Genomic DNA, 24,306 nt, shown 5'->3' on the forward strand with positions numbered 1-24,306 from the left:
ATTTCGGATGTTTTTCCAGGGATCTGTCGTAGCCACTCCTCCAGTTTGGGGGTCACAGCCCCTAGTGCTCCGATCACCACAGGCACCACTGTGGCCTTCACCTTCCAAGCCTTCTCCAGTTCTTCTCTGAGCCCTTGGTATTTCTCTAGTTTCTCATGTTCCTTTTTCCTGATGTTGCCATTGCTTGGTATTGCCACATCCACCACTACGGCTTTCCTCTGCTCTTTATCCACCACCACAATGTCTGGTTGGTTTGCCATTACCATTCTGTCAGTCTGGATCTGGAAGTCCCACAGGATCTTGGCTCGCTCGTTCTCTACCACCTTGGGAGGTGTTTCCCACTTTGACCTTGGGGTTTCCAGTCCATACTCCGCGCAGATGTTCCTGTATACTATGCCAGCCACTTGGTTATGGCGTTCCATGTATGCTTTGCCTGCCAGCATCTTACACCCTGCAGTTATGTGCTGGACCGTCTCTGGGGCCTCTTTGCACAGTCTACACCTTGGGTCTTGTCTGGTGTGGTAGATCTGGGCCTCTATGGCTCTGGTGCTCAGGGCCTGCTCCTGTGCAGCCAGGATGAGTGCCTCTGTGCTGTCCTTCAGCCCAGCCCTTTCAAGCCATTGGTAGGATTTGTTGAGATCAGCCACTTCAGTTATGTTCCGGTGGTACATCCCGTGCAAGGGCTTGTCCTCCCATGATGGTCCCTCTTCCAGCATCTCATCCTCTGTTCTCCACTGCCTGAGACATTCACTCAGCACGTCATCTGTCGGGGCCTTATCCTTGATGTACTTATGGATCTTGGATGTTTCATCCTGGATAGTGGCTCTCACGCTCACTAGTCCTCGGCCTCCTTCCTTGCGGCTAGCGTACAGTCTCAGGGTGCTGGATTTGGGGTGGAACCCTCCATGCATGGTGAGGAGCTTTCGTGTCTTAACATCTGTGGTCTGTATCTCTTCCTTTGGCCACCTTATTATTCCTGCAGGGTATCTGATCACTGGCAGAGCGTAGCTGTTTATTGCCCGGGATTTGTTCTTGCCATTGAGCTGGCTTCTTAGGACTTGCCTTACTCGTTGGAGGTATTTGGCTGTTGCCGCATTCCTTGTTGCCTGTTCAAGGTTGCCGTTTGCCTGTGGTATTCCAAGGTACTTGTAATTGTCCTGAATGTCTGCTATTGTTCCTTCTGGGAGTGAGACCCCTTCTGTGTGGATTACCTTGCCTCTCTTTGTCACCATCCTCCCACATTTCTCTAGTCCGAATGACATCCCGATGTCTGAGCTGTAGATCCTGGTGGTGTGGATCAGCGAGTCGATGTCTCGCTCACTCTTGGCGTACAGCTTGATGTCATCCATGTAGAGGAGGTGACTTATGGTGGCCCCGTTCCGGAGTCGGTATCCATAGCCAGTCTTGTTTATTATTTGGCTGAGGGGGTTCAGACCTATGCAGAACAGCAGTGGGGACAGTGCATCTCCTTGGTATATGCCACATTTGATGGATACTTGGGCAAGTGGCTTCCCATTGGCTTCAAGGGTGGTTCTCCACAACCTCATCGAGTTTGCAATGAAGGCCCTTAGAGTTCTGTTGATGTTGTACAGCTCCAAGCATTCAGTGATCCATGTGTGTGACATTGAGTCATAGGCTTTCTTGTAGTCGATCCAGGCTGTGCACAGGTTGGTGTGTCGCATTCTGCAGTCTTGGGCGACTGTTCTGTCTACCAGGAGTTGGTGTTTGGCTCCTCTGGTATCCTTACCAATGCCCTTCTGTGCTTCGCTCATGTATTGACTCATGTGCCCACTTATCTTAGCTGCGATGATGCCTGACATGAGCTTCCATGTTGTGGAGAGACAGGTTATTGGCCGGTAGTTGGATTGGACTGTGCCCTTTGAGGGATCCTTCATTATCAGGATCGTTCGCCCTTCGGTTAGCCATTCAGGGTGAGTCCCATCCCTTAGCAGCTGGTTCATTTGTGCTGCCAGGCGCTCATGGATTGCAGTGAGCTTCTTTAGCCAGTAGGCGTGGATCATGTCAGGGCCAGGTGCTGTCCAGTTTTTCATACCTGAGACTCTATGTTGGATGTCTGCCACTGTGATAGTCACTGGATTCTGTTCAGGGAGGTTGCTGTGGTCTTCCCTCAGATCCACCAGCCACTGTGCATCACTGTTGTGTGATACCTCCCTTTCCCATATACCCTTCCAGTACTGTTCAGTTTCCAGCCTTGGTGGGTCTGCTCTGTTGTTATTACCCTGCCATTGAGAGTACACTTTCGCAGGTTGTGTTGCGAACAGCCGGTTTATTCGTCTGGCTTCGTTATCTCTGGTGTATCTCTTTAGGCGGCTGGCCAAGGCTTGTAGCCTTTGCTTGGCAGTTTCGAGTGCTTCAGGTATGGGCATCTGACTGTACCTCTTGGGCATTGGTCTTTTCATTGCACCTCTCTGGGCCTCTGTCATTTGGCTCACTTCCCTCTGAGCTGCCTTGATTTTTGCCTCCAACCTTCGTTTCCATGGTGGGTATTGTTTCTCATGGCTCCCATGGTTGCTCTTATAGCCAAGCATCTCTAGGATCACTGATGCTGAAGCGTATATCAGCTCATTGGTTTCTGTGATTGTTGTGGTAGGGATCGCTCTCAATGCTGCATTCACATCTTCCATGAGACTTTCTGATGGTACTTTTAAATGCTTGCTGTATGTGGGATTTGTTGGGTTTAGTTGTGTGAGGTTTTAAACCTTACTTTGTAAAGTGCCTTGAAATAACTTTGTTGTGATTTGGCGCTATATAAATAAAATTGAATTGAATTGAATTGAATACTTCACTTAGCCGTTGTAGTGGGGTTCGGGGTTGCCTGTTCAATCTCGCCATGATCTTATCTTTCAGGTCAGTCGCTGCCTCGCTCAGCGTATCTGTGCTTATTGGGGCTTCGTACCCAATTTCCGGTTGGGGAGATGGTGAAACCTCCCCTCTGACCTGGCGTCCTGGCTCCCCCTTGCCGTAGCATTTGTGTTGTATCTCGTCAATCTCAAGTTGTGATAGCAGTTGCCGTTTGTGGATGTTGGAACACTGAGCTACTAGTTGCTTCGCCGTCAGCCTTGAATGTGGGTTTCTCCGTTCCCATTCACCGCACATTCTTTGCATGTAGCCCCTCTGACTAGGGTTACTTGAGTAGTAGCATTCCAACAGAGCCTTGTTCTCGCATCTCAGCCATTTCTTTCTTGTTCCAGTAGCCCACTTCTCGCCAAGGTGCTCTGGTTCCCCAACACCTGACGCAGACCTTGTTAGACCGGGCGACGTCTGAGCCGGTATCTCATGTGGTTCATTGTCTCTCATGATATGAGGTAGGCGGTAGCTTGAAGGGTCTTGCCCAAGGACCCACACTGGATGCCCTAACGGGGATTCGAACCGGGAACCCCCCGCATGCAAGTCCTGTGACTTTATATATATATATATATATATATATATATATATATATGTATATACACATGAGGCCACAACCATTTATAGGTGGAGTCACGTGTGTGTGTGTGTGTGTGTGTGTGTGTGTGTGTGTGTGTGCGCGCGCGTGTGTGTGTCAAAAAATATACATACACCTGTTGAGACTTTTCACTGGATAGCCAAGGTTGTAACCGTTGACACAAGGTTCACTGAACAGCGCTAATTAATAAAATCAAACTACTGTACACAGCTGTGAAGACAAGGCATTATTAAGTATTGTATTGTAGGTGCACAGTGAAGATGGCACAGTTACCGTGTCATTCTTCGGCCAATGTGATTCACTTCAACCGGGAGTGGTAAAAGACCGGGACCTAGGTTTTTAACTGACGTTCTTGTTAACAGAACAAGTTCATCCCATCAGGATGGACGCAACGGGTTGACTTCACATGGATAAAGTGATTTGATAAATATTCTTTTAAGCTAAAATGTGTAACTGGATCAGAGAATCACCGAAACATCCAGCGGTCAGTTGTTTGATCTTAAGCTAGGACTTCAAACCAAGAAACCCAGCGAGTGCAGCAGCTTCATGTCTGTCTGTAGTCAGAGCGTACGTGAACCTCAACCAGCTTCATGTTGTTGCTGGGAACCTACTGCTACTGCAGTGTTCAAGTAGCGCTGGACGCTACAGTTCTAGGAAATGGTCCCATAGCAGATACTACTTCATTAATTGATCAGTCTTAATGAGCGTTGGTTATTTAGCATTTAAATGAACACATTTTTATTGCAGGGTGATGCAGCTGAGGCAGTGAACTATGCAGCCCTGAGTTTCTCTACAAAGACAGCTCAAAGGACGAAGGTGAAGGAACCGCTGTCACAGCAGAGTTTGTACTCCTCTGTAGAATACAGACAAGTGGATCAGCGCATGCAGCACCAGCCTGCGTATGAACCATAGAACCTGTTGTGAAGCATGTAGACGCACTGTCTGCTGTAGACACAGTCAACATAGGGTGGTTCTATAAATCCTACACATTGAACAGACAACCAAGTAGACACGTGTCGCCTTTAAACCTTCAGAAAGAAGGATAGAGTCATCATTTAATAATAAACTATGAACCCCTTTGTGTCTCGTATTTATACCAATATGAAATATGTATCTCTGTCAGAGACTTTATCAAGTTTAGTTTATAAAGCAAAGAGGTCCACTCAATATCAAGTCAGCAGCAGGAAGACAGAGGATCATCATAACTTCTGCTTACGCACGCACGCACGCACGCAATGTGACTCCACCTATAAATGGCTGTGGCATCATGTCATGCGAATCATTGTAGGTGTGATTGAGCCACTTGTCTTCCTGCCACAACCACCATTTTAGCTTCATCACAGAGGGGAGGCCTTCACATCAGTGATGTCCCTCCTTCTCTGTATGAGTCACCAGAACAGGAGGAGCACAGCTCACACAGTGGAGGAGGTGGTTGTGGTCACTTCACCTCTGAGGGGCAACACAAACTGAACGAGGGAACAAATAGTCTCAATAGAATGACAGTTAAGTAACAATGTGATTAATATAAAGAGTCAGTGTGCAGACAGTGGACAGAGAACTCAGACGACATAATATATTCAAACAGGAAGCAGCATCTAAAATGCTTCATGCAACTGAAAAGCTTAAACTTTTATCAATGTTCTTGAGACCAACATGTTCTATGTCATAATAAGCAAATTGAAAACAGGATTAATGAACACTTAAACTTTCACAAAGAAACACACAAACTAATCCTTACAGTTGCCAACAACAAAAGACACTCTGAATAGACTTTCAGCCCAAGGCTTGAAGACGAACAACCCCTTCTTCATTCCAGGACACTGGGCTTGTGCATTTAAGTCATATAAATATTCAAGACGTGCATAAGCTGATATGAATATTATACCTCACTTATAAAATCTAAAATCAGCAAAACTAAATTGAAATAAATTTACCCGTTTCTTACTACTGCATCCTGCTGAGAGGTGGAAGCTCGTCTGTAGCTACTTATACAAAACAACCAGATACAACGCAACACTTATTCTTGTTGTGTTCTGTGAAATGCAGTAGTTATGTGTGGGTTATGAAAAACATCTCACATTTGTGGTTTAGTCTATATTTGTCATGTCCTAAACTGCTTTGCTACATGGTGTCACGTCCTGCCACTCAAAAAGTTAGGTCACTTGCTTGAGGGGGAGTTTTGACTGAGTCAGAGCCAAAGTGAACCATGAATAAAGAAAAAACTGTTTGTTTAACCTAAACACAAAACACTAATCCAGACTAAACAAATTACATCAGGAGGCAGAAAACACAATAAAACAAATAATGAATAAATAAAGCAAACTAGGAAAACTAGCAAAACGTAAGCGAACGCATGAAAAGAACAAACGAGAGCTACAGTACAGTAGCGACATGGCATGAACAAACTGGAAGCTAGCAACATGGCATGAACAAAAACAAGAGCTAGCAACATGCCTTTAACAAACATGGATAAACAGAAGGCAAGAGGTGCCACTGCACGTCTTACATGCAGCGTAACGTGTGGCTAACATGGGCAACTTGGGCACGAACAAACAGAGAGTTACTGCCAAACATGAACAAAAGAAGCTACTGCAAAGCATGATAGGTGCTCTGCACGTCTTATATGTCGAGCAACGCGTGAATAACCGGCAACAATACCCATGGATGGTTCATGGAGTGGTCACAATGACTCAGCACAGAGTGAAGGGCTGGGGAGGTATACAGAGGCAGCCGGTAAAAGTGTCTACCCCCACCGTGTTTGGGTTTCAAATCTGCCGCGTCAGTGGCGGGTTTGTACTGCAGGAGGAGTGTGTTACGTCCTTCTGGCCTGTAGGTGGCGATTGACTCCCACTTTTGGTCCTGAAACATCGTAGTTGCTTACGTCATATAGGCTCTTGTAGAACAACCAATGATCAGGTCTTGGGTGGCCTAGTGGTTAACGTACTTGGCCACAACGTTTTTTTTTTGTCCGGGGTTCGAGTCTGAGTGGAAGCAGTTTTTTTATTTTAATTATTGGAAAAACAGCGTCTCATCATCATCATGTGATCACGAGATGACAACGTTGTATTACTTAGTGCATGAATCGCCAAGACCATGAACCGCTGGTCGCGTTATAGTATGAAGTTATGAACGTAAGTAAATTATGGCAAATTATGGCAGTTTAAAACCGAAAATAGGAAGCTGAACGGTGCGCCCTCCCGCGTGCAGCGTTCGATTTATGGCAGACAAGCTACTGTAACCCTGATTTCTTGCTGTTGGTACGGGCAATTTTCTTTACGTGGAATGCTTCTTTAATGCACCACACGGCAAGACAGTACGGCACATGTACACTTTTTTCTTTACGCCGCTCTCACCCAACGCGCGTCACATTTTCTTGTCCCCCGTCAACAAGGACAGGTAGGAACTAATGTTGATGACAAATAAAATCACAGTAGCTGAAATGTCACGTTTCCCAAACATAAAATAAAAAAAATAAAAAGGAATACTAACTAAGGTTACACTACTACAATTTAAAAAAGCGAATAAGGATGATCTAGACCAGAGGTCTGCCACCGGTAACACCCACGTTTTAAATGAAAAAAACAAACACTGGGAGCCGCGGAGGGCGGCAATATTATATTATTTGAGAACATTCAACATTTGTTTTTTAATCCAAAGAAGACATAAAAGTCGGGGCTCAGAGATCTAACCGATGCTAAAACATTGTCAAGGCATCGACAAGGTCAGCTAACTCGCTTTTCCCTGCTTCAAACAGCTGTTTTAACTGAGAGCAACCCGTGCGGCATCACCGGTCAATCTGTAAACGTATTAATTTTTTTTTGTAAATAAAAATAATGTTTGCCCTGTTCAAACCTGCATGGGGAATTCTGAAAGCGGCTGAGCAACTTCGTAGGAACACATTTCATATGGTACAGGTGAAAGGGAGACTAACAACACAACGCAGCCGAGGCTGTAGCAGCAGAGAAACGCAGATCTTTGTCCTGCGTGTTGATGAGCGTTTCCCATCCCCCAGTGTCCCTGCTCTGTTACGTGGATGGCCACGCCCACTTTCATTCAACAGACGGACATGAAAGAGGGAATAACGAAATAAACAGCTGGTTAACTTCGTGGGAACATGGCTGTAGCTCTGCAATGACTTTATGTGGTACAGGTGAAAGGAGTAATAACGAAATAAACAGCTGGTTAACTTCGTAGGAACACCTTGTAGTAGGAACTGGTATATTTAGAAAACCCAGTAGTCCTAGTGTTAAGGTGTGTGAACTGGGGAGGAGACGGCAACAGCGACTGAAGAGCGACTGAATAGAGTTGATGTCTTCCCCGCTGACAGGCGCATTCATTTGATAATGCACGTACCTTGGCTGACAGTTCAGTCAAAAACCATACTGAATCTTTATTAAACCGTCCCTGAATAACAAATATGAACTGCAGTTTCTTCCTTGATTATCCATGATTATTATGAAAGAAGCGCAAATCTTCGCCAGTCCAAATTGTGCAATTAATACTGTGTTTACAATAAAGGTAATAAATAATAATATTAGTATTTTCATTTTAAAAAGCACTGCATATTTTAAACGAATGTCGAAGTGCTACAAATAACTTAGACTACGCTACGATAAATACATACGTTTATTTTTGCAGAGTAAACGTATGTAGAACAAACTACTTGCTGCATTAATGAGTCTTAGACCTGCAGCTGATCACGCCGCCCGATGCTGCCCTGTCTCCCACGGAGCTTTGTCTGGAGCTGAGGTATTTCTCACCTGCTGATCGAGTAGTAGCAACACATTAGCATGTCTATGCGCCTCTACGGGGAGGGGGAGGGGTGTGTAGATTTCCTTTGCGACTGTGAGCAAACATGAGACAAGCAAAAGCTTGGTCGAACTCAGATCCAAGTCATCTGAGTACGAAACACATCACATTTCATTCGATCTCGTGTTTCATTCGAGCGGCAGTCGGGAGCTCTCTGCTACGACTCATCCACGGATGAGCTTCGATTAAAAATTAAAAGCAGAGGTTTTTTGTTTTTCGTTTTTCTCTAAACGAAAAAAACAGCTTAAAATTCAAGTCCGTGTGTTTTTGTTAAAAAATATTTTTGTTCAGTTTATTGGTTTGTAATGCGGTGCTTTTATTCAGGATAGATAGACGGGTGGGAAATCAAAGTTTTGAAACGTACACGGGCGAATAAGTCACATCAGCCACTCATTCAGTTACAATGAGATGCACAGTCAAAACAAATTCTCGCTACATCTCGTGCACCACTGCCCCGTTCCTCTCGTAGCCTGCATTTGCACATCCATACATTTGTGTATTGGTCACTCTCTGTCTGGACACATGACTCCGAAACACGTCACGTGTTTGTGTAAGAGATTGATGTCTCCACCAAATTATATGCAGAGGTAACGATAGAACGACTTTTTGTTTTCCGTTTGTCTCTAAACAATAAAAACATATTAACTCCAATTCCGTGTCTTTTTGTAAAAAACAAATATTTTTGCCTGTTTTATTGGTTTGTAAGGCGGTGCTTTGATTAAAATCCGTTTGCCGCTCATCGAAAGAGAAACGAAAACGCCGGTGAAAGTGGCTGGATGGACGGATGGGAAATAAAAATGTTGAAACGTACACGGGTCGAACAAGTCTCTCAGCCACTCAGTTACAATGACACGCACAGTCAAAACAAGTCAAACTGCAGTTCTGCAGACACAGAGTAAACGCGTAGGAACAAACATGTTGCTGTAATGCGTCGCTGTAGATCTGCTGATTTCTGGCGTCCTGTCAAAATTACGACCGACAACTGCTGTAAAACAAATTCCTATGATTATTACGGTTATTTACGTAAAATCTACGACTATTGGAAAACCTTAATTAACAAGTTGTGGAAGTTTAAAACCTAAATAAGCGGCTGTAGTCGCAGATGGACTGCGCTCTACGTCTTTACTTGCGCATTCAATTATATTAATTAAACCGCGACGCATAATCATGGTATTATGTGAAGCCAATATGTTGTATCAGATGTTAGAGCGGTGGGTGTGTACATATTTTTAAGAGACGCCTTCTATTTAAAGACACGAAAAAGCTGAGGAGAATGAAAACAAGAATGTGTTGCTGCTGTGGCGCTGCCTGTTTTAAACCACACAGAACAATTATAACTTCGCAGTGAACAGAAAACAGCTAAGCCATCAACAAGTTGTTGCCCTTCACACTCCCCATGTTTTAGCACACAACAGATACTTAATAGTAAAATAGGTCTGGTGTAATATATGTGTGTTACAGGTAGAAATGAACAGTCGGACCTCAGTTACGCTGTAGTGCTTTGGAGGCTTCTAATCAACGCTGCGTCACCTGGTGGTTAAAACGAGACTAGCGTCCTGATTTTTTCCAGCCGGCTGCAGGATTAAAAATCTTTAGTCAGCGACGCACTCGCTGCACCGTGGCGACGCGGCGGTACTGCAGTAAAAACCCTAGTCACTTTGAACCGCTGCCACTGTATGAATGGAGCAGAGGGCAGGCACAGGTGTGAGACATTGAACTGATTGCAAAGAGTGTTCTGAGGGAGAAACAGGGCGTGGATTGGTCCAAAGCAGAGCATGCCAAAGCAGAGAATGCACAGGATCCTGTCATAGCCCCCCCCCCAAGGGCTGGATTCCAGATGACCCGACACGAGCCCCCCTTCAAGTTTGAGCAGGGCGGGCAGAGGGAGGACGGCGGGAGGGCCAAAACAAAAGACCGTCCCCTCTGGACACGTGAACTTGGCTCGGCCCCCTTCCCGGGGGAACAATGAACCGAAAAATGAATAAACAATGAAAACTAGGAGGAACTAGCAAAACGTAATTTAAGGCATGGCATGAACAAACTGGGAGCTAAGCATGGTTTTAAACCAACTCGTACTCACGTTAGCGTTGGCTGAACCATAGCCTCTGTTTTTCAAAAACACTTACTTAACTTTAGATCTTCCTTTGCTGAACATCCTGATCTAGTTAAAGGACCCAAAGCCACGCAGAGGAGGATCATCATGAACGAATACATGTTGTCATGTCCAAGACTACAAGAAAAGTCCTCAAAGTTTGGTAAAACGTTTTTGTCCTCAGGAATTAAAACGCATCTGATTGAAAATGGATGACGCCTTTCTATAGGCAGGGGCAGAGCAGACATCTTTCAGCCAATCACAGTCGTCTCTACGCTGTCAACATTGGTCAACATGTGACCAAACCTTCATTTGAGTGGAAAACATCAGTAGAGCAAGACAAGGCTGCTGCACCATGATGATCGGAACATTGGCTGCTTTGACTCTTTTTACTCTGTGTAGGTGCTATTTTTGACTAGTGTGAAAAAATTCTTCCGTAAAGTGAACTTTGCAACATTTATTACGTACGAGCCTTAGATTTAGCCTTTTGACAAATGTTTTGCTGTTTTTGTTTAATCATGTTGAACCTCATCCTTTTCTCTTTTCTCTAGCGTTCATTCAGGCTGTGGAGGATTCTCAGCAGATGTCTGTGACTGTGGCTGAACCTGGTGTAATGGAAAAATTGTACTTTAATGCTTCTTGTGTTCATTTCTGACTCTGCATAGTGACCATGCATTCTGTACTTGTTGATTAGACCCAGAACTGAACATTCTCAGACAGACAATCTATCTCCCTCTCAAGGTGACCGATTGTTCATGGCCTGAGTCTGCCTTTTAACCCTGGGCTCTGGCTCCTTTCTGTCTGATGCCTCACCAGACCCAAGGCTGTAGCCTTGTTTATTCCCTGTGTAATATGAACATCTTCACCCACAGTGTGATAAGGAGATTCCACCAGGTCCAGGGAAAAAGGTTAAAAGGCAGAAGCAACTTGAGGATCGTGGGCTCTTTGCATCACACCTTCGTGGTGTGTGCACTGATCTCCCCAGCTGGTTTTTGGTTTGTTGATGTGCACGATCAACATCCATGCTTTTTATTTGCTTTCCCCATTATTTTTATTTTCTTTATTATTTTAATAAATCGCACAAAAGGACAACTCTCTCATCTACTTCTTTATGGAAAATTTCCACCACACCTGGTCACAGTGTTACTCTTCAGTGTCGATTCTCTGACAAAGAAAGTAAAATATTGCACTGGAACAAGGAAACTCTTGGACATTTGCCCGAGATTGTAGCAGAAGTAGTTTTTGGTCGCGCAGACGTTATTAAGGAGTTTAAAGGTTCACGTTTCTCGGCCAGAACAGATGAGGATCTGCATTTTTTCACCATCACAAACGTCACCAAAGAAGATGAAGCCGTTTATTTTTGTCAAAGCAGAGCAACATATGGACAAACATTCATCAACGGCACATTCTTGTCTGTGAACGGTAAAATATCCTTTACTATCAGTCTTTATATTTAATATTTCTAAATCATTAGAGTTATGAATGATTTTAATGTATTTTAAACATCACACAGATGGAAATCAGCTGAAACCAGTCTATGTGAGGCAACATCCTGAGACAAAGTGGGTCCGGCCGGGGGACTCTGTGACTATGAACTGTTCACTCGTCTCCAACAACAACTTCCAGTGTCCCAGTGAGCACAGCGTGTACTGGTTCAGAGCAGGACCCAGTGGGTTCAGTCCAGGAGTCATTCACAGACACAGGACTGATGAAGAGGAGACAAGCTGCGTCTACAGTCTGTCCAGAACCATCCAGGACTCCTCTGATGCTGGGACCTACTACTGTGCTGTGGTCACATGTGGACAGATCCTGTTTGGTAACGGAACAAAGGTGGAGACAAGTACGTATTTACAGTTTGAATAAAAACAAAGTGCTGAGCATCTCTGAGATTCTTTTTCTGGTTCCAGAACAAGAACCGGACCCAGTTGTTTTTGTGCTTGGGGTGCTGTTGGCCTGCTGTGTGACTGTGTTCGGAGCATTTACTCTCTGTGAAAGGAGCCGGCACGGTTGTGATCACTGTAAAGGTACAGTACGTAGATCGTTCAGTTATCATTATAGAGAACAATCAATCAGAAACAGAAAAATCTTATCATTATTATCCAACTCTTCACACTTTATGTCAGGCACAATATATATTTTATACAAGTGTATAATACATATTTTTTTATATATTTTTAAAGGTGTCTCACACACACACACACACACACACACACACACACACACACACACACACACACACACACACACACACACACACACACACACACACACACACACACACACACACACATTGTAGGTGCCCAATGAAGATACCACAGTTACAATCTCATTCCTCAGCCAATGTGATTCACTTCAATTAGGGACAGTAAAAGACCTGGACCTAGGTTTTATTCTGACGTTCTCTTTAACAGGACAAGGAAATTCATCCCATCAGGATGGACGCACTGGGTTGACTTCACATGGATCAAGTGATTTGGTAGGTATTTATTTTAGGTTAAATGTGTAACTGGGTCAGAGAACCATCCAGCGGTCAGTTGTTTGACTTTAAGCTGGGACCCAGCGAGTGCAGCAGCTTCATGTCTGTCTGGAGTCAGAGCGTACGTGGACCTCAACCAGCTCCATGTTGTTGCTGGGAACCTACTGCTACTGCAGCGTTCAAGTAGCGTTGGACATTACAGTTGTAGGAAATGACACCACAGCAGATACTAACTACTTTATTAATTGATCAGTCTTAATGAGCATTGGTTATTTAGCATTAAAATGAGCACATTTTTATTGCAGGGTGATGCAGCTGAGGCAGTGAACTATGCAGCCCTGAGTTTCTCTACAAAGACAGCACAAAGGACGAAGGTGAAGGAACAGCTGTCACAGCAGAGTTTGTACTCCTCTGTAGAATACAGACAAGTGGATCAGCGCATGCAGCACCAGCCTGCGTATGAACCATAGCAGACGCTTTTTATGCTGTAGACACATATTTCTATATTTAGGTAAACATATCATGTTTCTATAAATTTCACATATTGTAAGAACAACAAATTAGTTTAAATTAGTTTATTTGCTTTGAGCCTTTGGAAAGATAGTAGTAGTATAGATGATTCTCTATAATGTAAATACATACATGAAAAGGTTTGACATCAAGGTGAACAAACTACATTTTTGTTTCTTACTGTAGATGTAAATTGTTTTGAATTGTCATTAAAGTTGTTTTTGCTTACAAAATAAAGTTACAAGGTCCTGACTTGTTTTGGAATAATAATGATGTGTAAAAAGTTCTAAAATCAAAGCAACTGAACCACTTTGTGTCGCTTTACATTCTCTGTACTTCCTTTATCTACAGTATTAGGAAACAAAACAAATATAAACTATGTACAGTGAGTGATCCCATTTAAACCAAATCAACTAATGTGCTGATGTTCTTCGCAGTAAAGGTCACAACATACAACACACACTGGATCTTTGTCAAGCAACTTTTTCAAGTACAATATTATCAAGTCAGTCTAGACAGCAGCAGGAAGGCCCAGCATCAACATGACCTCTGATGACACATTTTTATATATTTTTAAAGGTGTCTCACACACACACACACACACACACACACACACACACACACACACACACACACACACACACACACACACACACACACACACGTGACCCCACCTATAAATGGCTGTGGCCTCATGTCATGCTAATCATTGTAGGTGTGATTGAGCCACTTGTCTTCCTGCCACAACCACCATTTTAGCTTCATCACAGAGGGGAGGTCTTCATCAGGAGGGGGTGGTAACCATTAAGACAGCAGTACTCCACTGGGTGGAGTGTTCACTGGTTTCATATCACACCTGTGAAGCTTTGTACTCTGTTTTTATCGCACACTTTGTGTGGGTCAGTCACATGCCACGCGTCGCCTTTGGTGAATTCGCTGTCAGAGACACGCGATGTGCCTGCAGGGCAGATGGAAACACTGTAAACCACATTATCACTGTGTGGTGGACCCGCGTGGCTTAAGTCACTTGCCTTCCTTTGCTCTGCAGCCTGATGCTTGTGCATGTAACCAACGTACAGCATCCGGTTCAGAAAAAAGAGATAAAAGCCCTGAGGGTTTAGAAGTCCACTTGAAGCTCTGCAGCTGCAGATGAGAAGATGTCAGACCAAAGCTTTGCTATTTGAAGATTCTAGATGTTCTAAAGCTGTAAACCTCTGAGTGAGGCTGGTTGTGTGGTGTGATGTGTTTTTGTGGTGCATTTTGTTCATTTACTTGTTTTTTGTGTGATTCATGCTTTTTTTTAAGATTCTTCTTACGTACATTAGAACATAGGTGGCCTGTATTGTACAGTAGGTTAGTAGGACATATTGAATTGAGTGAGAAGCTCTGATTACAAGTGTACAATAAACCAACACACCCACAAGTTTTTTTTTCATTTATCAGAGAAGCGTCCGTTGTCCTATTATCTTCAGACGTCCATCAGATATGATCGTTTGTACGTTTCGTAATCTCCTACGTCTGAATTTCAGCCAATCAGTGGACATGTTCCTGCTTAAAGTCATATCACGTTGTCAGATTGCTTCCTTTCGGGCCACTAATGCAATAGAAGCGGGCTGTGCCACAATGACTGGGCTGCTGGCTGCGTTGAGGCTCCTGATTATAACATGTAAGCTGTTTGTATTTTGTATTTGGGACTGTATTTGTTTACTGCTAAATAATCATGTGTCCTGCTGTCTTTATTAACGTTTATTTGTCTTCTTTAGTTCTGATCCAGGCCCAGGAGGTTCCTCCGCCGGTCCCTGTGACTGTGGTTCACCTCGGAGATGCTGTGACTATGAAATGTTCCCTCTCTGAGGAAAAAATCGGGTTGGTTTACTGGTATAAGCTGAATTTTGTGTATCTGATCCAAACAATTGCTGCAGGAACCTATGACGAAATGTCACTCAAAGAAGAGTTCAACAGCTCAAGATTTAACGTCACAAAAGCGGCCCGTGATTATTACCTCACCATCAAACATGTGAGCAAAGCAGATGAAGCGTTATACTTCTGTCAGGTTGGATCAGCGTACAAGATGACGATTCGCAACAGCACAGTCCTGGCCGTGAACGGTAAAGTGCTCCTCTATGCACATGATGTGGAACACCACCAACGCTAAGCAGTAAACTAGATTTTCCCCTTCACTGAACCAGAAGCCAGAGAGGAAAAGGTGTCCGTCTACGTGGAGCAGCGTCCGGAGGCGGCCGTGGCGGCGCCGGGCGACCCGGTGGACATCCAGTGTTCACTTCTCAGCAGACACACGCGCAACGCAGCTCAGTGTCCCGGCGGACACAGCGTCTACTGGTTCAGGTCCGGATCCGGAGGATTCAACTCAAGCCTCATTTACATTCACAAGAGCAGGAGCCCTGAAAAGAGCTGCGTCTACACTTTCTCCACAACCATCCAGGACTCCTCTGACGCTGGGACCTACTACTGCGCTGTGGTCAGATGTGGGGAAATCCTGTTTGGTGATGGAACAAGAGTGGAGACAAGTATTTATTGACATTATTATTAAAAAAATATTAATATGTAATATATAAAGATGTTACTGACATGGAAACACAAAGTTAAATGATTTAATATCATAAATACTAATTATTGATCTTTGTTTCTGATGCAGAACAACTGGACCTGGTCGTCGTCATACTTGGGACACTCCTGGTTCTGTGTGTGACTGTCATTGCTGTACTTGTCTTCTCAAGGGACTGAATGTAAGCTTCAGTTTATTAGTACATACTGTACACGTTACGGATTTGTTTTGGTTCATTTTAAAGTCGTAGGTTTAAGGATTTAGCAGAAGAGGAGCTTTTTCTAAATGATGCTTTGTTGTATCCTGGTGGCTCTGCCTGGACTGTGTGTCAGGTGGAGTGAGGCAGAAAGGAGGAACCGCTGCCAACATCTCACATAGACAAACCCACACAGACAGGTTGGAGGGACCAGTGACCGCTGAACATACAGATGTGAGGCCGACGACAGACGCACAACTACAGGAGAAGACGACGCAAAGTAGATGATACGTGTGTTAACATAGAGAGAAAAACAACAGCGGAAGCCGTGACGCCACCTACAACATGAAGAGCTTTAGACCTGTCAGAGGCAACAGGTTCACAATGTTAAACATTGTAGTTTAGTGACATCATAAACTGTGACGTCTGTGGGAAAATTTAAACTAAATCAAAAGCTGTGTGGTGAAACCAGTTGTCTGTGTTCACATGAACACAAACCACTGATAATGATACATGATGAAGTATTGTACAACCTCTAAAATGTTGACGTGTTCATAAACAGTAGATTCTTATCATCTGACTTCCTTGTCACTGACTCTGTTACAGTTTGAACAAAGGTGGGTTTGTGGGCAGTGAAGGTTCGAGGGGGAAGAACAGTAGTTTAATGGTGCAGTAGAGTTTTTACCCTCGTTATTCTAAAAAAAAAATAGGAACTCAGATTTGTTCTTGTCTTGTAGATTGTTCACTTACAATAAAAAGTCCATTTCATAGTTTTTAGATTTCATTTAACATTGTCTCTGTTTAAATGAATTGTGTGAATGAATTCTTTTGCACTGGTTTTAACTAAATACTGTCTGAATGAAGGGTGAACCGACATCATACATGTAGTGCTATGCAGTTCTTACCACCTTTCAGGAAGCAAACTTCATATACGTGCATAAATATCCTGTTGAAACCTGTGAAGTGTTTACCGATCAAACAGATATGGCTTTAATAGAAGCGTGCTGCTGCACAACAGTGACTGGACCTCTGGCTGCTTTGTTCTTACACCATGTTTAACCAACATCTGGTCTAGTTTCCGTTTCTCGTTGTTACACGTTGGGAAGCTGCAGGAAATACACTTTGACCAGAGACAGAAGTCAGTCAAGTCATAGAAGCTGCATCACAATGACTGGACTTCTGGCCGCTTTGTTCTTTCTTAATACAGCATGTGAGTACATGTTATTGTGAATTACATCATATTTACAGTAGTAACTTGTATGTAGTAGATTTATTATTTTCTCGGTGAGCAGTCACTGCACTGATGATTTCCTATCAACTATGTTAACTTTACGTTGTCTTTTTTAGTTTTGTTTGAAACAAATGTTCCTGAGCAGATGCTTCTCGTTGTGGCTGAATCTGGTGAAGATCTGACTCTGACATGTACAGTCACCGACACTGAATTTGGGATGTTCTACTGGTTTAAACTGAACTTCGGGTTTATGGTCCAAACTGTTGCTTCAGGAACATTTAACACAGCATCACTTCAAGGACAGTTTGACAACTCAAGATTCACCTTCTCAAAGTCAGACGCTCAGTTTTTTCTCCATATCAGAAATGTGAGCAAAGCAGATGAGGCGACGTACTTCTGTCAAGCTGGAACCTCGTACACCATGAGGATGCTTAACGGCACACTCCTGGTAGTGAACGGTAACGCCAGACCATTCAGTGTCTCTCTTTGTGTGATCGTTAGGTTCATGTGATTTTGTCCTTATTTGTGAATCACAGATAAAAAGCTGCAGGAACCAAACTACGTGCTGCAGAAACCAGACACAGTCTCCGTGGGTCCAGGAGGCTCAGTGACTCTCCAATGTTCAGTCCTGTCCAAGGAGGACGACAGAGACCAGTGTTCAGAGGAACACAGAGTTTACTGGTTCAGAGGTGGAGCCCACGGATTTAACCCAGGCTTCGTTCACACTCCGTGCATGGACGGAGAAGATGGAGGCAGAAGAAGCTGCAGTTACAGCTTCTCCAAAACCATCCAGGACTCCTCTGACGCTGGGACCTACTACTGCGCTGTGGTCACATGCACACAGATCCTGTTTGGTGGAGGAACAAGAGTGGAGACAAGTAGGCCTCTTTCTTAGCTGTATTCAAACAATACAGTAGTACTTTAATGTAAGATATTGTTAATGCAATTAATTAAATACAGTAATTAAAGGAAAACTTCACTGTTTTTCAATAAGGGTTTACCAAAACAATGTCAGGTAGTATTTAAGAATGAAGGGACACTCAGATTCCTCCATAATTTATATGTAGAGAAGTTATCAGTCATTCCTCCTCCAACACAGTTTTCTATGAAGTTTTTCTATGAAGTTTTCCTTTAAACACTTAGCTGTTTCTCATAATGTAGAGAATATCACCACAGTTGTGTTGACCTCTGTCATGACACTGGACTCATCTACACTCAGTCAAGTCACAGTGTTTAAAGAAAAATCAGCTCAAACCCTAAATGTGAGCTTGGACCTGTTTGTGCAGATCAAGTGGATCCAGTTGTCGTTGTTTTAGGCGTCCTGCTGTCGGTCTGTGTGACTGTGTTCGCCATCTTTGTAGTCTTAAAGGACTGAAGGTAAGTTTACTACCTGCAAGAATTCATCACATTCAGTTTATTTTGTATAAACGTTATTATTAGAGACTTTTCATGTCTGTTCTGCCCTGCAGGCATCAGATGTGCTGAGAGCAGAAGCTCCTGCTTCTCTGCTGCTGAACTATAGCAACAAGCTCAGCGTGTCCAGCGCCAGTGCCGTTTAGTGTAACTGCAGCAAGTAGACACTTGATGTAAACATTCATAGAAAAGCATTGAGATCTAATTACATATGTTTCTGTAAAGTCCCTCATTAACATTCAACATGATCCGTCTATGTCAGCACTAGTTACAGTCGCCATCTACTGAGATACAATAAACTGCAGAGCAATGGCAGAGAATCAGGGACATGCTGTCATGTGTTCAACCCTGTGAAGCCCAAACCATCAAATAATTGACAGAAAATTGTAATTTTTTTAAACTGGACCCTTCAAAGGTCATTCTGAAGAACAACAACAAAAATTCAAATATCAATTTTGATTAATTTCTTCATGTTTAAATAAAGAGAAAATGCCAAAGGTGATTGCATCTGTGTTAAATGTTAAAAGAATAATTGGCTCTCCACATGAATATTTGCAGAAGCAGAAATAAATACTAATGCTAATCTTACCTACAAATGTCAGACGCTCTAAAATATGGGGCTCAAGTCAAAACCAACATGTTAAAGTTGTTTAGGGCAACTGACACGTGAATGTACTGAGCTACAGGAATCAGGAGGAGCTTCTGAAACGTGCTGAACCTGAGCGAGCTCCATGAAGCACGAGATCCACCGCTGCAGGTAAACCTACATCACACCATCACCCTTCAAACCTTGGTCGCTCCAGGGACCGGCTGTAGTCTACCAGCATCAGCCACTGTGGCCTCAAAGCTACTGCACCTTTTATTGATCCACATCAATTGACCTTTTAAACAGCTGAGAAGGCAGAACACTCCTCCTCCCCAGTCACTCTGCTCCAACACAACCTTTTCTGACCATGATCAAAGGTTGATCGTGCACACAACAACAAAAGCTTCCTGTGTTGTTTTACCTCATCTGAAATAAGTTATTATACATTGCAAATACCGTAAGTAGTTGTAAGTTAAAACTGCTGCAGGTGAGGCTCTGCTTTTCTTTGAGTTGCAGAAATAAATGTATTATATTGTACCTTTTATTGTAATGTACAGTTGCACATACATTTCATCACCTCCAGTCCACAGTACATAATGCAGTTAACACAGTTAAAGGACTGATCTACAGCCTGACCACAGATGAACCTACACAACCACCAGATGAATGGTTGGTTCTATTATTAGTGAAGCCCTGGAACACAAGTAACATCAAACATAAACAATAGCTCATGTATCTACAGTAATAGTCCCTGATGACGCTCATGGGTTCACTTTCATTCATTCACCAATAAAGCGACTGCTCTGATATTCACAGTTCGAATAATTCAGTGTTTTTGACAAAGCAAATTTGCTGCCAGAACTAAATTACTTTTAACCATTCAGAGCAGAGTTGTTGTTGAGTTTTTGTATTTTAAGGGGGAAGTGGATTTTTTTAAGGAGGAAGTGCATCATCATCATCAGCCAATCATTTTCCACCTTGTCCACTTTGATGGTTGCAGAAATAAGCATTCATTGAGGCAGGAGGGTTTTATCAGTAGTGAGAAGGCTGCGTTGACACGATGTTCGGATGTTCAATGTTGTCTGCCTCGATTATTCTTAGTAGATGGAGTAAGTAGAACTTCTTTCTAAAGTAATATTTTCATGTATTTATACCACACTTTTGTATTTATCTTTGTTTCTATCTCTTCTCCTCAGCTCTTATTGAACCCACAGAGGTTCCACAGCACAACTCGTTTGCTGTGGCTGAAGTTGGTGGGAGTTTCACACTGCGATGTCCAGTGTTGGATGATAATTTCATTTATTGGCATAAACAGACTCTGGGAAACAAGGGCCAAACAGTCGCTACTAGTGTTTATGGCAGACTGTCACTACAGGGAGAGTTTACCGGCACACGTTTCAACATCACAAAAGAAGATTCTCAGTTTCTTCTAACAATCAGAAACGTAACAAAGGAGGATGAAGCAACGTACATCTGTCTGAGTGGAACAACATATTCCCTGACCTTAGCTAACAACGTCTTCCTGGCTGTGAAAGGTTTGTTCTTCTCTATTTCCTGTTGTTGTCCCCATTTAAGCCTGTATTTATATGATTATAATTGTGCAGATCCAAATAAAGAGAAATGTGTCTCAGTGAAACAACATCCAAAGACCGAGTCCGTGGTGCCGGGAAACTCAGTGAACCTTCAATGTTCACTTCACTCCAAGACTGAAGAGAACAAAGTTCAGTGTCCAGATGAACACAGCGTCTACTGGTTCAGAGCTGGAGCCGGAGAATCGTCTCGGAGCCTCATTTACACTCAGAAGCACCGGACTGAAGAAAGGGAGACGAGCTGTGGCTACAGTCTGTCCAGAACCATCCAGAACTCCTCTGATGCTGGGACCTACTACTGTGCTGTGGTCACATGTGGACGGATCCTGTTTGGTGACGGAACAAACGTGGAGACAAGTATGTGTAAAGTCCTTCATTTCTAATGTTGATTTTGTCTCTTTGTTGTCGTTAGTTTTGCAACAGCTCCTCCAACACCAGTGCTGACTGTGTTAAATGACTGATCGAGTTACTGTGTTTTTGTAACAGAGATTTGTTCTGAATCCAGGACCGGACCCAGTTGTACTTGGACTGCTGCTGGTACTTCTGGCGTGTTCTGTTTCACTGATTGCTCTTCTTATTGTCTGCGTCAAACGAAGAAGATTTTGTGAACACTGTAAAGGTAAATTCATTAAGTTTCCATTAATTATCATTATCATCATTGTTTGATAGATCCTGCTCTGACCGATACTAAATATTCTAATTATTTAGTAAATATATGAACTAGAACAGGGTTCAGACATGCCAGGGCTATCTATGAGATAGATGGATGATAATTGTAAATATTTTCAGCTTAATGTTGTGATCTTATGTAACTAAATGCAGTGTTTATTTGAGCAATATTGTAAATGATTAGATGAATAGAAAAAGTTGCTGACGTTCCAATAAAAGTCACACGAGTCCTGTGATCGAATAGTGTCATAACCCAGGATGCACCACAGCCCTCAGCTAACGCAAGGCTCCTTCCACAAGCTGCACGAAAGAACCTAAACTGTGATCATCCTCATCCACAGAAACAATGAATGCCTCTCTTCATCCAGAACACGGCGAACCAGCAGTGGATCCATCCACCAAACTGGTAAATATCTACAAACGTACATAGGTTTGGCTCTGAATAGAAAAACAATGGAGCGGTTAGATGCACAGGCCTTGTCGTACGTGTCCATATTCTACTCGTGTCTCGGTTCCTCTGTACTAATTTTAAAACAATGGCTATTATTATTTTCAGGCTGGTGACGCAGAAACAGAGAACTATGTGGCGCTGGATTTCTCTGCAAAGACAAAGAAAAAAAACAAAAGGAGGAGAGAGACACCGGAGGAGTGCGTTTACTCTGCTGTGAGAGCTTAGAACCACACACTGAGCCACTACAGAGCCACCGTCGCCTGTGGAACCTCACTCATCGCGTCGCATCCTGCTGTTCTGTTAATATAATATAATATCAATATAACAAACCAAATCTCATTTAGAGGCATGAATGATTTATTGAGTTTTACTCATTATTACAATAAAAGTAAACGGTAAATCAAACCTGTCTACTGCTGCCAATGTTACACCCTGCTTAGTAGCTGACCTGCTGATCCGACCCCAGAGCCTGAAGGCAGCACAGATCCTCTCTATGCTGCTTTGGTACCGCGTGCGCCGCCTCTGTCACTTTTCACCACAGTAAACACAACAGCAGAATAAACCCCAGTGTCCTGATGCCTCTGAGGAAACTGAAAGCACATTTAGGAAGATGAGAGTCAATGAGCGAAGTTAATTCAAGTTTGTATAGCTACATGATCAAAAACATACCTTAAAGTTCCTTTGAACAACATCTTCTTGCAGGGAAGCAGAGTCTGTAACATAAAATAGGACAATGAACAAATACACACTGGAACTAACAACCTACTAATATGTGACGTAATGAACATTACCAGTCCAACATTCACACTTGTTCTCCTTAACGGCAAAAAGCAAAAAGACAGAAGCGACCACAGTTACAGCCAAGACAACGACGCCCAATGTGGTTGATGACAAGCTGGTTTCTGGAACACGACAGGAAACAAGTGAAATGAAAGGTCAATATAATCACTGGATTAATAGAATTTACCTGTGATTCAATAAAGAACACTGACTTGGTTACACACATAAGAAAAAAAAAATGTTTAAACTCATGCTCAAGACAATTCAAATATTTTAACAGAATCAGAGAACAGATGCAGTTACCTTGGATTTTTAATGTTGTGCCTGTTCCAAAGAGCATCTGTCCACATGTGGCCACAGCACAGCGATAAGTCCCAGCGTCAGAGGAGCTGATGGTCTTAGAGAAGCGATAAACGCAGCTCTTCACAGAGTCAGATCTCTGCTCACAATCATTGTTTCCATCAGTGGAGATGATTCCTGGAGGAGACTGGTCTGATCCAGCTCTGAACCAGTAAACACTGGGACCTCCTGGACACGTCTTGTTGTCAGAGGCAGAGAGGACTGAACACTGGAGAGTCACTGAGTCTCCTGGACGGACTGGATCAGAGACTGACGACGTCTGAACAACAGAATAGTTTGACGTTTTCTCACTGTTTCCTGTAAAAGCAAAGGCTGAAGATGATATTCTTTGTGAACTTAAATTATTTTGCATATGAGTTTTAACGAACCTGTAAAAGGTCATAGGTTATCTTACCTTTAAACCCCAGATATGTTCCACTCCACCGATCCTTACTCCATGTAATCACTGCACAGTGATAAACCGCCTCATCTGCCTGGACCGTATCATTGATGGTCAGCGTGCTCGTCACCTCCGTGTGGTTTACACTGAATCGCTTGAAGCGAAATTCTTCTTCAAATGCAGGATTTAAAGTGGCTTTCATCAGAGTAGTTATTAACTTAAGCGAGTCGCCCGTGCTCTGTTTGTACCACTTGACCCGGGTGTTGCTGTACTGAGCATCGGGGAACGAACACGTGAAAGTCACAGGTTCACCGAGTTCTACTATGATGACTGAGATCAGCGCATCTGAATTAAAATACAAGGAGATAAAACTGGTAATAAATGTCAAAACATTCAGATCCTGAATTAAAGCAGAAGTGTCAAAAGAGTGATAAACAGCACTTACATCCTGTGTGAAGAAGCAGGAACATCGATAACAGAATCATCTCAGCGTGATGTTGGGTGGCTGTGATGGGCCAAACTGTTCTCACCATCGACTACACATCCTGTCCCCTGCAAACCTGCTTTTTTGTCCCTTCTGTGGTTTTGTGGTTTTGCTCAAAACAATGAAAAAATGTCAACTGCAGCATTTTTACTTTACCAGAGAATAGCATTAGTGGGAGGGTTGCTTTAAAAGCTTGTGATAATTTGAGGAGGTAAAAATGCTCCCGTCATTGTGTTACAATGGACATTAGGG

At 43.2% G+C, this 24,306-nt stretch overlaps 5 protein-coding genes across 10 annotated transcripts; 4 read left to right on the forward strand and 1 right to left on the reverse strand.

The window, feature by feature from the left end:
- Positions 1–10,978: 10,978 nt before the first annotated feature.
- On the forward strand, positions 10,979–13,791 carry LOC114864987 (uncharacterized). The gene is made up of 5 exons (XM_041072745.2): positions 10,979–11,786; positions 11,878–12,204; positions 12,272–12,388; positions 12,776–12,840; positions 13,146–13,791. Exons 1-5 carry the CDS (start codon positions 11,387–11,389, stop codon positions 13,308–13,310), a joined length of 1,074 nt encoding a protein of 357 aa, XP_040928679.2. The 5' UTR covers positions 10,979–11,386; the 3' UTR covers positions 13,311–13,791.
- Positions 13,792–14,918: 1,127 nt separating this feature from the next.
- On the forward strand, positions 14,919–17,058 carry LOC114864498 (uncharacterized). 2 transcript variants are annotated; one of them, XM_055512498.1, is made up of 6 exons: positions 14,919–15,016; positions 15,114–15,458; positions 15,540–15,696; positions 15,794–15,878; positions 16,007–16,097; positions 16,249–17,058. In XM_055512498.1, exons 1-5 carry the CDS (start codon positions 14,974–14,976, stop codon positions 16,058–16,060), a joined length of 684 nt encoding a protein of 227 aa, XP_055368473.1. In that variant the 5' UTR covers positions 14,919–14,973; the 3' UTR covers positions 16,061–16,097; positions 16,249–17,058. The 2 variants fall into 2 exon arrangements, with proteins under 2 accessions (XP_055368473.1, XP_029021195.2); XM_029165362.3 differs by having other exon boundaries at positions 15,540–15,878; positions 16,249–17,055.
- A 93-nt stretch (positions 17,059–17,151) lies between these two features.
- LOC114864989 (uncharacterized) lies at positions 17,152–18,962 on the forward strand. The gene is made up of 5 exons (XM_029165995.3): positions 17,152–17,322; positions 17,460–17,801; positions 17,880–18,221; positions 18,630–18,720; positions 18,813–18,962. Exons 1-4 carry the CDS (start codon positions 17,280–17,282, stop codon positions 18,716–18,718), a joined length of 816 nt encoding a protein of 271 aa, XP_029021828.3. The 5' UTR covers positions 17,152–17,279; the 3' UTR covers positions 18,719–18,720; positions 18,813–18,962.
- Positions 18,963–20,313: 1,351 nt separating this feature from the next.
- Positions 20,314–22,290, forward strand: LOC129604742 (uncharacterized). Of its 3 annotated transcripts, XM_055512494.1 has the most exons (6): positions 20,314–20,451; positions 20,539–20,877; positions 20,947–21,288; positions 21,437–21,550; positions 21,942–22,006; positions 22,157–22,290. In XM_055512494.1, exons 1-6 carry the CDS (start codon positions 20,403–20,405, stop codon positions 22,274–22,276), a joined length of 1,029 nt encoding a protein of 342 aa, XP_055368469.1. In that variant the 5' UTR covers positions 20,314–20,402; the 3' UTR covers positions 22,277–22,290. The 3 variants fall into 3 exon arrangements, with proteins under 3 accessions (XP_055368469.1, XP_055368471.1, XP_055368470.1); XM_055512496.1 differs by lacking the exon at positions 22,157–22,290 and having other exon boundaries at positions 21,845–21,960; XM_055512495.1 differs by lacking the exons at positions 21,942–22,006; positions 22,157–22,290 and having other exon boundaries at positions 21,418–21,550.
- On the reverse strand, positions 21,278–24,140 carry LOC114865050 (uncharacterized). 3 transcript variants are annotated; one of them, XM_029166073.3, is made up of 7 exons: positions 24,016–24,140; positions 23,586–23,915; positions 23,135–23,488; positions 22,843–22,953; positions 22,721–22,764; positions 22,500–22,641; positions 21,278–21,512 (listed from the first exon to the last, which is right to left on the reverse strand). In XM_029166073.3, exons 1-6 carry the CDS (start codon positions 24,101–24,103, stop codon positions 22,543–22,545), a joined length of 1,026 nt encoding a protein of 341 aa, XP_029021906.2. In that variant the 5' UTR covers positions 24,104–24,140; the 3' UTR covers positions 21,278–21,512; positions 22,500–22,542. The 3 variants fall into 3 exon arrangements, with proteins under 3 accessions (XP_029021906.2, XP_055368467.1, XP_055368468.1); XM_055512492.1 differs by having other exon boundaries at positions 23,135–23,503; XM_055512493.1 differs by having other exon boundaries at positions 21,278–21,542; positions 23,135–23,503.
- Between the last annotated feature and the right edge of the window lie 166 nt (positions 24,141–24,306).

This window comes from Betta splendens, chromosome 10, assembly GCF_900634795.4.
Source record: "Betta splendens chromosome 10, fBetSpl5.4, whole genome shotgun sequence".
Taxonomy (NCBI): Eukaryota; Metazoa; Chordata; class Actinopteri; order Anabantiformes; family Osphronemidae; genus Betta; species Betta splendens.

Excerpts from the sequence above, each read along its gene's own strand:
- LOC129604742 (XM_055512494.1), top strand. The coding sequence starts at position 20,403 with ATGTTCGGATGTTCAATGTTGTCTGCCTCGATTATTCTTAGTAGATGG. Across the intron at positions 21,289-21,436 it reads CGGAACAAACGTGGAGACAA|GACCGGACCCAGTTGTACTT; the intron begins GTATGTGTAAAG and ends TTCTGAATCCAG. Across the intron at positions 21,551-21,941 it reads ATTTTGTGAACACTGTAAAG|AAACAATGAATGCCTCTCTT; the intron begins GTAAATTCATTA and ends CCTCATCCACAG.
- LOC114864498 (XM_029165362.3), top strand. The coding sequence starts at position 14,974 with ATGACTGGGCTGCTGGCTGCGTTGAGGCTCCTGATTATAACAT. Across the intron at positions 15,459-15,539 it reads CACAGTCCTGGCCGTGAACG|AAGCCAGAGAGGAAAAGGTG; the intron begins GTAAAGTGCTCC and ends TCACTGAACCAG. Across the intron at positions 15,879-16,006 it reads TGGAACAAGAGTGGAGACAA|AACAACTGGACCTGGTCGTC; the intron begins GTATTTATTGAC and ends TTTCTGATGCAG.
- LOC114864987 (XM_041072745.2), top strand. The coding sequence starts at position 11,387 with ATGCTTTTTATTTGCTTTCCCCATTATTTTTATTTTCTTTATTATTTT. Across the intron at positions 11,787-11,877 it reads CACATTCTTGTCTGTGAACG|ATGGAAATCAGCTGAAACCA; the intron begins GTAAAATATCCT and ends AACATCACACAG. Across the intron at positions 12,205-12,271 it reads CGGAACAAAGGTGGAGACAA|AACAAGAACCGGACCCAGTT; the intron begins GTACGTATTTAC and ends TTCTGGTTCCAG.
- LOC114865050 (XM_055512492.1), bottom strand. The coding sequence starts at position 24,103 with ATGGTGAGAACAGTTTGGCCCATCACAGCCACCCAACATCACGCTGAG. Across the intron at positions 23,916-24,015 it reads CCTGCTTCTTCACACAGGAT|ATGCGCTGATCTCAGTCATC; the intron begins GTAAGTGCTGTT and ends ATTTTAATTCAG. Across the intron at positions 22,954-23,134 it reads CACAACATTAAAAATCCAAG|AAACCAGCTTGTCATCAACC; the intron begins GTAACTGCATCT and ends GTCGTGTTCCAG.
- LOC114864989 (XM_029165995.3), top strand. The coding sequence starts at position 17,280 with ATGACTGGACTTCTGGCCGCTTTGTTCTTTCTTAATACAGCAT. Across the intron at positions 17,323-17,459 it reads GTTCTTTCTTAATACAGCAT|TTTTGTTTGAAACAAATGTT; the intron begins GTGAGTACATGT and ends TGTCTTTTTTAG. Across the intron at positions 18,222-18,629 it reads AGGAACAAGAGTGGAGACAA|ATCAAGTGGATCCAGTTGTC; the intron begins GTAGGCCTCTTT and ends CTGTTTGTGCAG.